Here is a 12,558-nt window from a genome sequence, read left to right on the forward strand (position 1 = left end):
TGAGGGCCACATACATAAAAATATAGGAGGGGTTGGGCCACTTACTAGAAATTAGGTAAAAAACCTTAACTTTAGTGTATTAAAGTGTATTAAAGATCACAAAATCACTTAAAAGTGGTCGAATATGTTATATTGTTGAATATAATTAAAGACAAAACCGCCTTCATCACAGCTTTCCATAAATTGATCTTTATTGATTCATTCAGAAAAAGTTTTGGTAGCTCATTTTCAGAACAGCAGCTTCAGATTTCTTCTTAGACAGAAGATTTACAGCACAGAGAAAAAACAATAAAGGGGAAAATAGGACGGGTAAATTTCAAGTTTGTTATTTAAGTTATTAAGCTTAGCAACACACCTATTAACATTAGTTTGAAACGGTTAACATTAACAGACTGAACTGGACTTAATAACAGGAGTGCATATAATCTTAGTAAATTATTGTGGTGAGTATCAGCTGCGCTGGGTATGTAAATCGGGCCATCCAGCTGCGGTGCTGATTCGACGTGACTCGTGCCAAAAATCCGGACAAATGTCACTTGATCAAGGAGCAGATCTGCATCAGATGAGATCAGCTGACTACGTGTGTGTGTGCTGTGCAAAAAATGTTTTTGAACATTAACAAGTCGTCTTTGTGCACATATTGTTTACAGATATCAGACTGCAAAGAGCGCTACAGAGAGTCAGCATTTCACCAGTTGTCAGTGGGTGAGTTTTATAATTTGTGTCCTAATTTAAATAAAAAATAAATACAAAGAAACTAGAGAATTTTGCCCTGAATTATTCAAAATTTTTAGATTTTTTTTTTTGCAACAGAACAGACAAAATTTAATTACTGTGTGAACTTGTTGGCATAATTATGTTCCACCTAATTTAAAAATTGACATGCATTTTAAGTACAATGCGTGTAAACAGTGCATTTTGAAAAGCCAAAAGTGCAAACAGGGCTGAAATGGTTTTGACTGCAAATGTTTTAATTGCAGGGGTGAAGTTGGCCCAATGGAGTGGAAATGCAAGTTGTGTTCTGCAACTTCAAATACTCGGGGACAATTATTTTGGCACTACACTGTATTGCATACCCAATATTCACGAGTGTCCCCCCTGCCATGTCTCTATGACAGTTGCATTTGTACTTTTCCATCATTCGAGGCAATGAAAGCTCATCTGTCAAGATCACATAATGATTCACATAGAGTTGATGCAACTGAAGGAGCACGTAGTTGTTTTATATGTCCTTTGTGTAACTTCACACAGCCCTTTTCTGAGGGAATTCTGTTTGGTCACTTGAGAAATCATTTAAGAAGTCATGAGATGGTACCATGCCCATTCAAAAACTGTAATTACAGAACAAATAGTTACTCAGCATTTAATGCACACAAAAGTAGAAAGCATAGTGGTGATTCAGGCTTTGGTGAATGTGTTGTATTGGCATACAACGATAGCGCCCCAGAGCTAGTTGCAGCAGAAAGTCTTCGGGAACCTGCTGAAACTCACAGTCCAGGGTCTGCAGACACATTTGATCTCGATGAGATAAACAGTCAGTGTGACCCAGACATGTTAAAGGCCCAGCTGAACCATAACTTGGCATCGTTATTTCTAAAGATGCAATCTATTCTTCATGTGTCAGAAATGGCATCTCAGGAAATAGTGGAACATTTGACTCAGATATTTTTCTTGTCCCAACCGATACTCAAACATGACATCAGAGAGGTCTTAGAGAGTCATGATATCACTGTCAGTGAAGCAATTCTAAATGAGGTTGTCAGTACTGTTATGGACTGCAATGTTATTGTCAGTGCCACAGCTAAGGGGAAGCCGTTATCCTCAACCAAGAGAAGGAAAACCTTCATCGAAAATAATTACCCTGTGGTAAAGCCTGTACAGTATCTGCTACAGCCAGGACACACAGCAGTACATGTTCCCATTCTCAAAATGATACAAAAAATCTTCAGTCATACAGATATTCTTGATAAAATTAAAGAAACAAAGGTGGCACAAAACGGTGTCTATGTAAGCCACCAAGATGGTTTGTACTTCAAAGAGAACACATTCTTGTCTTCAGATGAGTTCAAAATAACACTAATTTTGTACATTGATGATTTGGAGATAGCCAATCCACTTGGCACATCGCGCAAAATACACAAAATCTGTTCAGTATACTGGATGCTTGCTGATCTTCCCAGTAAATACCGGTCAGCCTTGCATGTGATTCAGCTTGCTGCTTTATGTAAAGTGGCTGACATCCAGACATTTGGGTATGAAAAAGCACTTGGTCCTTTGTTGAGAGACCTCCGTACCCTTGAACAAGATGGGATATTTATTGAGTCTATTGGTAAGGTAGTCCAAGGAACAGTCATGTGTGTGGTGTGTGACAATCTTGCAGCCCATGAGTTGGCAGGCTTTTCAAAGTCTTTTAGAGCAGAACACTTTTGCAGGTTCTGCACAGCAACACAAGTTAAACTTCAGACTCATGAAGTTGCAAGCGGCGAGTTCAGTCTTAGGACAAAAGACAGCCATAATAGTGATGTGCATGCCGTAATGCATGGGGTCAGTCGGAGTCAAAATGGTGTTCAGGCAGATTGTGTCCTGAGACAGCAACTAGAGCATTTTCATACTGTCACTGGCTTTCCACCTGATGCCCTCCATGATCTTTTGGAGGGCATTGTGCCTACAGAGCTCGCCCTGTGTATTGGAGAGATGATCCGTCGCAAATACTTCACCCTTGAATATTTGAATGACAGAATTCTGTCATTTCCCTACCAAGGAACAGACAAGCTTGAGAAACCTCATAAAATACCACAGAGCTTTGCTTTAAAGAAAAGCATTGGTGGTAATGGCCATGAAAATGCCACATTGCTTAGACTGCTCCCTTTGATTATTGGAAATGCTGTTCCTGAAGAGGATGGGATATGGACTGTGCTAATGGACTTAAAAGAGGTAGTAGAGTTATCACTGTCTTCAGAATTCACAGAGGAGTCCATCCAGTATTTACAGTCGAAGATCCAAGATCATAGACAGATGCTGAAAGAAGCCTTTCCAGATTTCAAACTCCGTCCTAAGCATCACTACATTGAACACTATCCTGACCTTATACGTCTTTTTGGGCCCCTTGTACACTTGTGGACAATGAGGTTTGAGGGAAAACACAGTTTTTTCAAGAGAGTTGTACACGATACACAAAACTTTAAAAATGTGTTAAAAACACTCGCCGACAGGCATCAGTACATGGTAGCATTTCATCTCAGAGCGTTCTCACTCCCGAGGCGTAACATGTCGACGTTTTGTCACGTCCTGCGGCGTTCCTGAGGAACGTGAAAGGAGACCTTCGGCGTTCTTATGGTACGCGGCGGGTTATTGCTGGAATCCAGTGCAATGACGCTCCCGCGGTAGTAGACGTTCCAGCCCTGTATTTCAGCCCTAAACCTAACCTTATCCCTAGCCCTGACCATAACCTTATTCCTGACCTTAACCAGGACTTTAATGATGTTAAATAGCGTGTTTCTAAGCGATTTGAAGAAAAAGAGCGAACATGTGTAGGTTCAGTCCAGACGGTTCTCATATTTCCTCTTTTTCCGAGGTCGTCATTTAGGAACGTGGTGGGTAGCCGAAAACGTAATATGGTGACGATTTGTCACCTAGCGTAAAATGTTACGCTTTGGGAGTGAGAACGGGTTGTTCATCTCAGTGCCTCAGGATTCTTCAGACCTCACCAGCAAGCATCAAATGTCTCCTCTGTACTGGTATCAATGCTTCCAGATGTTGCAAAGACATATGTTAAACAAATAACAGCAAGCAATGTTATTTACAGCACATCAAAGATCTGCATTGATGGAACTGATTATAATGTAGGAATGTTTTTGTCTGTTGGACAAGAGGGAGGACTGCCTAAGTTCTGTAGAATTGAACAGGTTCTCCTGGTTAATAGTAGTGTTGTCTTTCTTTGCCAAAGGCACATATCGCACTACATTGAACACCTGAGATCTTACGAACTTTTCCCAAATAATCTGGCTGTTCACACCCCATCAGAGCTAAATGACAAAACACCTCTCTGTGCTTACAACGTAGATGGAAGATTGCTCTTGACACCAAAACGTTTCATATTATTACATTGAAGATTTATTGAAGCAGGTTAACAGCTGACTTCAACATTCTCTTGGAGCTGTGCTGGGCAGTGGGTCCATGAATAAACTGCCTCACTCCAGCAGGTGTCCTTCCATACTTCCCATCGTTCAAGTGAGGCTATGGACTTGTGTACATTGTTTGTATCACGTTTACTCTCCATAAAAATTAATGTTTGTTCTTTTTTTTCCCTTTTTCTTTTTTTTTCTTCCCCTAGGAACCAAAAGATGGCTGCTGCCCAGAAGCATGTGCTGCGTGTGTATGTTGAACGAGACACCGCCCTGAAACTTACTCTACTTGAGCGACCAAAGTCAGTGGAGGAGCTGAAAGAAATAATTCAAGAGAGGTTCAAGCCAAGACTGGATGGGGACTTTAGCCTTCACTATGAGGATCCGGACTTTGATGGTGATCTTTGTCTCCTTGTGGACATCCAGGAGTTACCAGAGAAGGGCACATTAAGAGTTGTCAGACCTGAAAGCGACACCTTCTCTACTGCATCTTCTGACACAGACATACTCCCACATGTACCTGCGATACAGCGCCAGAAGAGTTGGCCTGATGAATTTGTTGTTCCTAGTTTTGGTTATGAAATGGATCATATACTAGAAGAAGGAAATCGAGTTTATGAAGAATCAGGAAAATTGCTGAAGTTAAAGAGATCACAGAAGAGTGAAATCCTTAGAAAAATGGCAGAAACAATCTACAGTTTTAAAGCATACGCACATGACAAGGAATTGGCAATGGCTGCTCAAGCTTTGATTAGAGCTCATCCATGTCTCAGAATGACAGCTGGTGAAGTTGGGATGGAAACGCCACATGGGGTACAAGCTTGCATCTTACCGTAACAATCTGGCCAAAGCTGGGGTTGCAGAAGTAGCCATCAACACAGGGAGGCGGAGCCGAAACAACCCCAACAATGATCACCCCCATCAAAACATAAAGAAAGCTCGAAAAGCTGAGGTCAACTACATCACTAACCTACCGAAGGATCAAACCCCAGCCTCTCTGGAAAAAATGAGAGAACAGATCATGCATGAAGTCGAAAAGACTGAGAGAAACTACTTGGTCATAGGCAAGCTCATGGACACAACCTATGCCCTACGTCGCCAAGAAATTGTTGGAGCTGTTGTAGCTCCACGAGTGAGAGACGTCGTGGACAGATGGCCAGCCCTACTTATAGAGTCACAGGTAAAAATAAAATAAAATTAAAAGTGTGTGTGTGTGTGTGTGTGTGTGTGTGTGTGTGTGTGTGTGTGTGTCTGTCTGTCTGTCTCTTTACTGTTCTCCCAGTTTTTAAAAGTCTAGATTTTCAAACAATTTACCAAAAAGCAAATGGCAGATGTAAAATGACAACACATCACTGTGATGTTTTTTTTTCCTTTTTTTCCCCATTCATAGTAAACAAAGTCTCTAGAAGTTTATTTATTTAAATTTCCTTTAGATAACATTACAAAGAATGACGAATAACTTTCTATTTTGGCCTTGGTTCTGATTAGAATTTCTCTGGTTTTGCTAACCTGAGAACTTTTTAAAATACATTCACAATTCTGTTCCTAATTCATCTTTGTTCATTTCTGTGTATTTCTGTTCATGTACAGGTGGTGGCAGAGTTCCACCGAATCAACAATGTTAACCTGCGCACTCAATTCTACAAGGAGCTGGACAGACACACCCCTAGACTCATCACTTTGTTCCGAGACAAGGCCATCAAGACTGGCAAGATTGCAGAGGAGCTAGCAAAGCTCATGAGAATTTATGACATTCGGGTAAATTTTTCATTTCACATGATTCAGGATTACATTAACCGATGGTTTGTACACAGCTGTAAGAAGCCATAGTGTCAATTGCTTCAACTGTGCTCCGAGATTAAGTGATTATGCCATGGATACAAGGTTGTCATTTTAGGAGAAGGACATCTTGACAAAATCTATCCTATCAAAATATCCAAAAAAATCCAAAATACAGAATTTACCATCTATGGCTAGGGTAGGGTAGGGTAGGGTTACCCTTCTAGATTGACAAGTTTAGCCCGTTACACAAAAAGTTTGGACACCCCTGATCTATAACAATGACAATCAGAACATGGCTATCCAACACTTTGTTTTTACTCTGCATTTGTGTAAATACTATTCTAATAGATATTGTATGTTCATCTAGGAACAGCATGATGTAAATACAAGATGGGCCCTCGTCCTTCGTGCACTTCCTGTGTACCTGCGTGAAGATGCCTCCATGTTATTCAGGACTTGTGATGTAAGTGTACTGGCCTCAGCATCAACCCCTTTGCCTAGCTGTTCAGTCAAACATATGACATCGCTCAGAACTCAAGGAGAACCAGGGTGTATATCAGGAAGGAGGTTCAACAGTCCTCATCTGACTTGTTTTCTCCCATATATCAACTATTGTTGAATAAGATTGCAAGAAGATTGTTACGCATAAACCAGAAAACATGAAAATAGTTGAAAGATTATTATACAAAAAAAATCTGCAGATAAAAACTATCTCCCTTTTAAAATTCAAGTGTTCTAGTTTTTTGGAGGTGCCATGTTGTGGTCAGAGAAATGTTTGGTAAATAACAAAAACAAAAATCTTGGCATATATTTATTATTGAAAACATTTATTTAAACATATGTTTTGAAGTCAAACCGAAATTAAGATTATTGTAATGCATCATGATGTATCGCCATATCAAATTAAATCGTTGACATTATAATCCTAAAAGAAACGTGTGACTTATGAAGATTCACACCTCTAATCAATAGCATGATTTGTGTCCTTGTGGGGCTGAACTCATTCTTGTATTATTTTTGTTTTGCAGTCAGCAGATGGTCCAGACCTCACTGACACTCCTGTGGCTCTGCTGACAGTTGTCACGGATGACACTACTGATTCGGCCCTCTTCAGTCCCGAAAGCATCTGCATTGTCATTGAGGATGAAATACTTGTGAATGGTCCCACAAATCTGGCTGAGTCATTTCTCCTGCTCTTTGGGTACATCTATGCACTAGACCTACAATACCCAAAGAAACTTGAGCTTACATTCACATTTATCCAGAAGGTTGTGATGTGCCTTGAGGACAACAAACCACTGAAAGGGCGTCTACTGACGCTGAAGAATGATTTGTTCAATGAGTGAATCACTCAGAATGGACTACTTGTTGAGCTGAGTATTGAGGAAGCTTTTTTTTGTTTGTTTTTTTTCCTAATCATTGGGCTTTTCTACTTCTAATTTAAAGTGAATGACTGCTCATTTTGTGGACTATTCATGTTTAACGTTGTGTTGCCTAATACCTCAATGCACTACCTGATGTTTGTTCCCAGTTATGTACAGTTGTGTAAACCAGTACATGGATGCCTCATTTCTCCTGCTTTTTGGGTAGTTCTGTGCACTAGACCTACAATACGCAGACTCTCGAGCTTTTATTCACATGTATCCAGAAGGTTGTGACCCTTGGAGTCTTTTTCTCTTGTTTTATTTATGAAGCACTTTTTTATGAGTGAGCTCTGTTGTTTGTGCCTTTTTAAAAGCACATTGTGTTTAATAAAAAGTTGTTAAATTGTTAGTGTTGTTACATGTTTTCTAACACTTTTAGCTGATTATAATTTACTGGGCAAATAGTTCAGAATTATTTGTAAGTGTATTTCCCACAGTATTTTAAAAATCTTGAAGATTAAGTGTTATTTCCCATATTATAAGTTAGAAAATATGAAAAAGTTTGAGTTCATTTCCCACATCATATGAGTTGCAATATGTAAAATATTTTGAGTGTATTTCCCACCTTAATTAAGTTGAAACATATTGAACATTTTGAGTTTATTACTCCCTAATTATAAGTTGAGGAATATCAACATTTATGAGTTAACATTGAGGTAATTTAAGGCAACTGCAACTACAATTTTTATTTTAGTTAAACTTAAAACTTTTAAAAACATCACTAGAAAATTGTTGTGTAATCTGTTACACAACAATTTTTGAGTTCTGTGAACTTATTAGGTTTTACAGTGCATTAAAATATATCATTAATTTTAATCTCCCCGATCAATGATAATGTTATGTTGGAATGTTGTTAAAGAGGGTCAAAAAGGTTTCAACCCAGTTTGTTTAGCAGATTCTGTTTAGCAGCTTTAATATAGGGAGGACACAACTTCCAGACTGTGAGTAAAATCAGGTTTTTCTCTTTGTCAGTTTAACAGTTTCTGTTGTGCCTGTCACTGCTCCCTGTCTGTTTGCTTACCTGGTTCTTCCTGACCTTGTACTTTCTCCTCACGTTCCCTCTTTCCTCTCTCCCCCTTTGGACTGACAATCATACACAAATAGATTCAATTAGATGAAAAATTACATTAATATGAAAAAATACTATTAAGATCAATAACAAAAAATCCTCTCTCAGTGTACTTTCAGTCAAAAGGAAAATAACCAAACCACATGAACATCTAATAAAAGATATAAATATTGAAACACTGATCCAACATTATTCTTGATTGACGGATCATTTGATTTTACACTCTTACCTGAATGTGGCTCCTTTTTTGAAAAAACGCCCTTATATCCATTATGAACCTGGCTGTCTCTCTGTACACACACACACACACACACACACACACACACACACACACACACACACACACACACACACACACACACACAACAGGAGTTATAAGGTTAATGGGCATTCAGTCAGTTAGTATTCATTTCAAACAGGACAGTAGTAACAACAGCAGGCTGCGGACAATTTAAAGTTTTAGATTTTAAACAGGCTGTATACATTTCAATGGGAGCAACAGGACAGTCAAATGTCGCTGAATTTACCACAGAGCAGGACGGATTGTAGGGTAGCAAACAATGTTGGAAAACACATTTTCAACACTGCAGGTTACCTAGTGTAATGTTTTTCAGCTAAAAAGAAACATGTTCTGACTCCTACCTAACTATATAAAGAGTAACTGAAGGTTAAATGCAGCTAATATGTCCTGTTTTAAGCCAGGCACTTACACCTCCGCTCTGCTGCGTCTCAGCCACCATGGCAGCAACGGTGCTAGAGCCAGAGCAGGGGAGAGGAGAGCTGGAACAAACCATTTTGGGAGGGGGGTTATCTATACTTTTGTTGTTAAAATGTTACGTCTCAAACAAGTACAGTACTGTATGCTTTTTATATCTTTAGTAGTGTGTCACACAAACAGCAAATATTGTCAAAAAAACGTAGGAAATCTTTGGGGGTGCATAGATTCATTTTGGGGGTGCTGAAAATGAATCTAAGCTGCTGAAGCACTCCCAAAAATGGGCTAAAATCGCAACCAACGGAATTGAGTCAGCTCATTTATCTTTGCTGTCTTATCTGAATAAGAGGAGAATATATTCTCCTAAAAACAAAGAGATTTTTGTTTTTACGAAGCAGTTTCTTTGTAACCGACAAGCAGGGTTTCAAAGGATGTGTGCTATGTTGTGTTTAGTGATTGTGGAGGTCAAAAAAGATTTGAAACATCTCCTGCTGATGTATTCCAGGTGTACTGAATGACCATCTGCCGTGTTTGCATATATTTTCTCTTTCACCATAAGTCTGTCTAATGAGAATGAGTAAAGCAAACTAAAGAGGTCAGTGAACCCTTCTTAAGTTGAATTTATTTGATTTGTAATTTAAACCGTTAGTGTTAGTGTGCCTGTGTGGTGTATGGAGCACGCCAACAAACTGAGCTCTGTGAAACTAAATACTGCTAAATGATTAAAATCCAGGCCTTTGCTGACAAAGGTGATAAAAAGTTTTTGTTTGTTTTTGTTTGACAACAGTTTTTTTTTTAAATATCTATTTTTTTTTATAAATTTATGAAAACAGAAACCCTCATAGAGGAGACAGCCATAAACCAATGAGCAACATGAACAAAATGTGTAACACTGATCCTCTGTGAGGCTAAAACACAAAGGAGTGCTTGTTCTGCCTCCATTACAGTACACTTTATGAAGTTTATTGTCTGAAACAGAGACAGCATTTACTCCCCCTCCCCCAGCTGTGGGACAGGGGGCGCCTCCGAGCTGATAAACTTCCATAGAAATCAGACTGGGGTTAATTATTCCGACTGGATACATCCTGAATAAACTCTGTCACAGTTTGTGTGTGAAGCTGCCTTCGGTGTGAATCCTGAACACACACGAGAACAATGTGGAAACACACTGCAAAGGTTATGCAGCCACGCACACACACACACAGGGGAGAATGTGTGCTCTGAAGCCTCTCTGTGTTCGCCCTGAGTGTTGGACATTTATTTTTCCTTTATATATTATTCAAGTTCTGGTAATTAATTCAGGATATCATGTCAAGATGTAGGAAATCAGTCCGAGCTGTTTCTGGTCTGCGTTTGATTAGGCAGCAGCCCGGACCTGGACGGCTCTTCTCTGAAGACAGACTGAAACACTTACGTGGCATCCCGTCGGCTGGAGAGCATCAGCCCGGCTCTGCTCACCATGCTGAAGCACTTAGGCTGCATCCGATTGGCTGGCTGGAATTATTTCTGTTTAGTGCCGATATAAGAATGAACCACATGAACGCGGAGAGAGAAAGTTGATTGTCTCTGGTTTTAGGGAGAACGACTGAGAGAGCCTCACAGAACTCTTCCTTCTGATCAGATGAAGTCAGATGTTGTTGGAGGAATGATCCTAGGTCGCTTTCCGCCAATCAGCGTTCCCCCTCAGCTCTGTGAGGATCAATAACCTCGGTCGCATGATGGCGAGGAGTCATTTCAGCCCCTTTTAGTCAGATCTGCTCCCATCTTCAGGCGACACAATAAAAATGTCAGTCAGAGCGCCGAGTGCAGCGGGAGAGGGCTGCAGGCAGGTAATGACCGTGTGTGTGTGTAATTTATTGAAGGAAGTGTTTCTGTATCCTCGCAGAGCCGCGGCGAGGCGGAGATCTCCATCGCAGTGATAATTTGTGGTTGTTAAAGTGACACAGTGTTGGAGGATGGAGGAGACGAGGAATGTGGGGGCCAGACCTGACAATTAAAGCTCCGTATATCACCCCCTCCCTCCGAGGAGGGACGGGGGAGAGGCCAGGACGGCTCAGGACACACACACACACATATATACACACAGTCACACACAGATACACACCCCCTCTTTGACAGGTTTATAAAAACACACTCAGTGACAGTGGAGGACGTCCAAGCACACACACGCCAGACACATGACGTCTTGATGCACGCTCAATCATCCAGGTAAGGAAATTCAGTGGGGGAAATGTTTTGTCACTCATCCAAGTGGCTTCTTTACTCTCAGAGGTGCAAAACTACAATGTTGGGCTGTTGAAGGTAAAACAAAACAAAACAAAATAAGAAGAATGTTTAAAAACGACAGAGAAAAAACGATGAATTTGCACAAAAATATTCAAACCTAAGAATTTTTGAAGTAAAAAAAATTGTAATCTGAAAAATTCAAACTTTCTTTCTCTGAGCATTGCACCCCGTGCCACCCATCCCTCCCGACACACACACCATAAAAAATTTGTTTTCTTTTAAGGGCAGTTGAAAACAGGCAAGGGCTGTGTGCTAACTGAAGCTACACATCTGGGATTATTTGCTCCATCCCAGTTACAGTTGTTTGATGAGAGAGGTTCACCAGTTTTGCTCTATGAGTCGGAGAAACGAGTAGATTCAGGCTGAAAAAGACAGCTAAATGTTGAATGATTTATAAATAGCAATAGGAATAAATGATTCTTATGTTTAGCTTTCTAAAAGAATCAATACGATTATTAACGACGGTGCCATACCAGACAGTGAACGGCATGAAGCAGCAGCTGAGATAAAAGCCTATAATATATAAATATTATATTATATATTATATATATTATTATATTATATTATAGTATAAATTCTATTCATATTCTAATATTTACGTCCAACTGGAAAATTACTTATGTGCTGTTATTTTTGTATTTTGTAATTTGGTAATGAAATTATATTTGGTCATTTGTTAATGTGTTTATGTGGCTTCTTTTTGCTCCTTTTTTTAATGATCATGTGCACTGAATTACCCTCTGCCTTGTTTGTGTATATTTCTCTTTTAGCCCAAGAGGCCGGCAGACAGCGCTCACACTGTGAGTTTCATTTTTTCTCCCTGTCATGAAATTTGACTGAAAAGCTTCACATCTGTCGGGAAGACAAATACTTTCCTCTTTTAACTTAAATGGGTTGATTTTGACATTATTGTAGCTGTGTGATGTACAGGACACAAACCGAGATCTCGGACTCACTGAACATTGGGACATTTTGTGAATTTCTTGTATTAGTTGTTTTAAGCCTTTATAGCCAATGGGAGCGCCCGTCTGTGTAACTATTTTTAAATTTCAGTAGAATTGCAACCAAATACATTAGAATAATAATTCCTTTTTGCACACAAAATGGGAGGAGCCGCACTTACATATCACCCGTTCAATAAATCCCAAGTCACTGTTT

At 39.6% G+C, this 12,558-nt stretch overlaps 1 protein-coding gene and 1 long non-coding RNA gene across 2 annotated transcripts in view; one reads left to right on the forward strand and one right to left on the reverse strand.

Moving 5' to 3' along the window:
* LOC146718033 (uncharacterized) overlaps positions 1–12,558 on the reverse strand; it is a 34,791-nt gene that overhangs the window by 2,092 nt on the left and 20,141 nt on the right. Inside the window, exons 2-3 of the long non-coding RNA XR_014921442.1 lie at positions 8,629–8,689; positions 8,352–8,413 (exon numbers count right to left, since the gene is read on the reverse strand). This is a non-coding gene — a long non-coding RNA (uncharacterized LOC146718033). The remainder of the gene's footprint in view (positions 1–8,351; positions 8,414–8,628; positions 8,690–12,558) is intronic.
* Positions 4,907–7,679, forward strand: LOC146718034 (uncharacterized). Its single transcript, XM_085463699.1, has 4 exons — positions 4,907–5,304; positions 5,715–5,882; positions 6,274–6,369; positions 6,935–7,679. The coding sequence occupies exons 1-4, from the start codon at positions 4,933–4,935 to the stop codon at positions 7,250–7,252; spliced, it is 954 nt and encodes a 317-aa protein (XP_085319825.1). The 5' UTR covers positions 4,907–4,932; the 3' UTR covers positions 7,253–7,679.

The sequence above is a fragment of the Copadichromis virginalis genome, linkage group LG1 (genome assembly GCF_057382275.1).
Source record: "Copadichromis virginalis isolate Kocher_CV1m ecotype Utaka linkage group LG1, C_Virginalis_male_GT1.1, whole genome shotgun sequence".
NCBI classification, from domain to species: Eukaryota; Metazoa; Chordata; class Actinopteri; order Cichliformes; family Cichlidae; genus Copadichromis; species Copadichromis virginalis.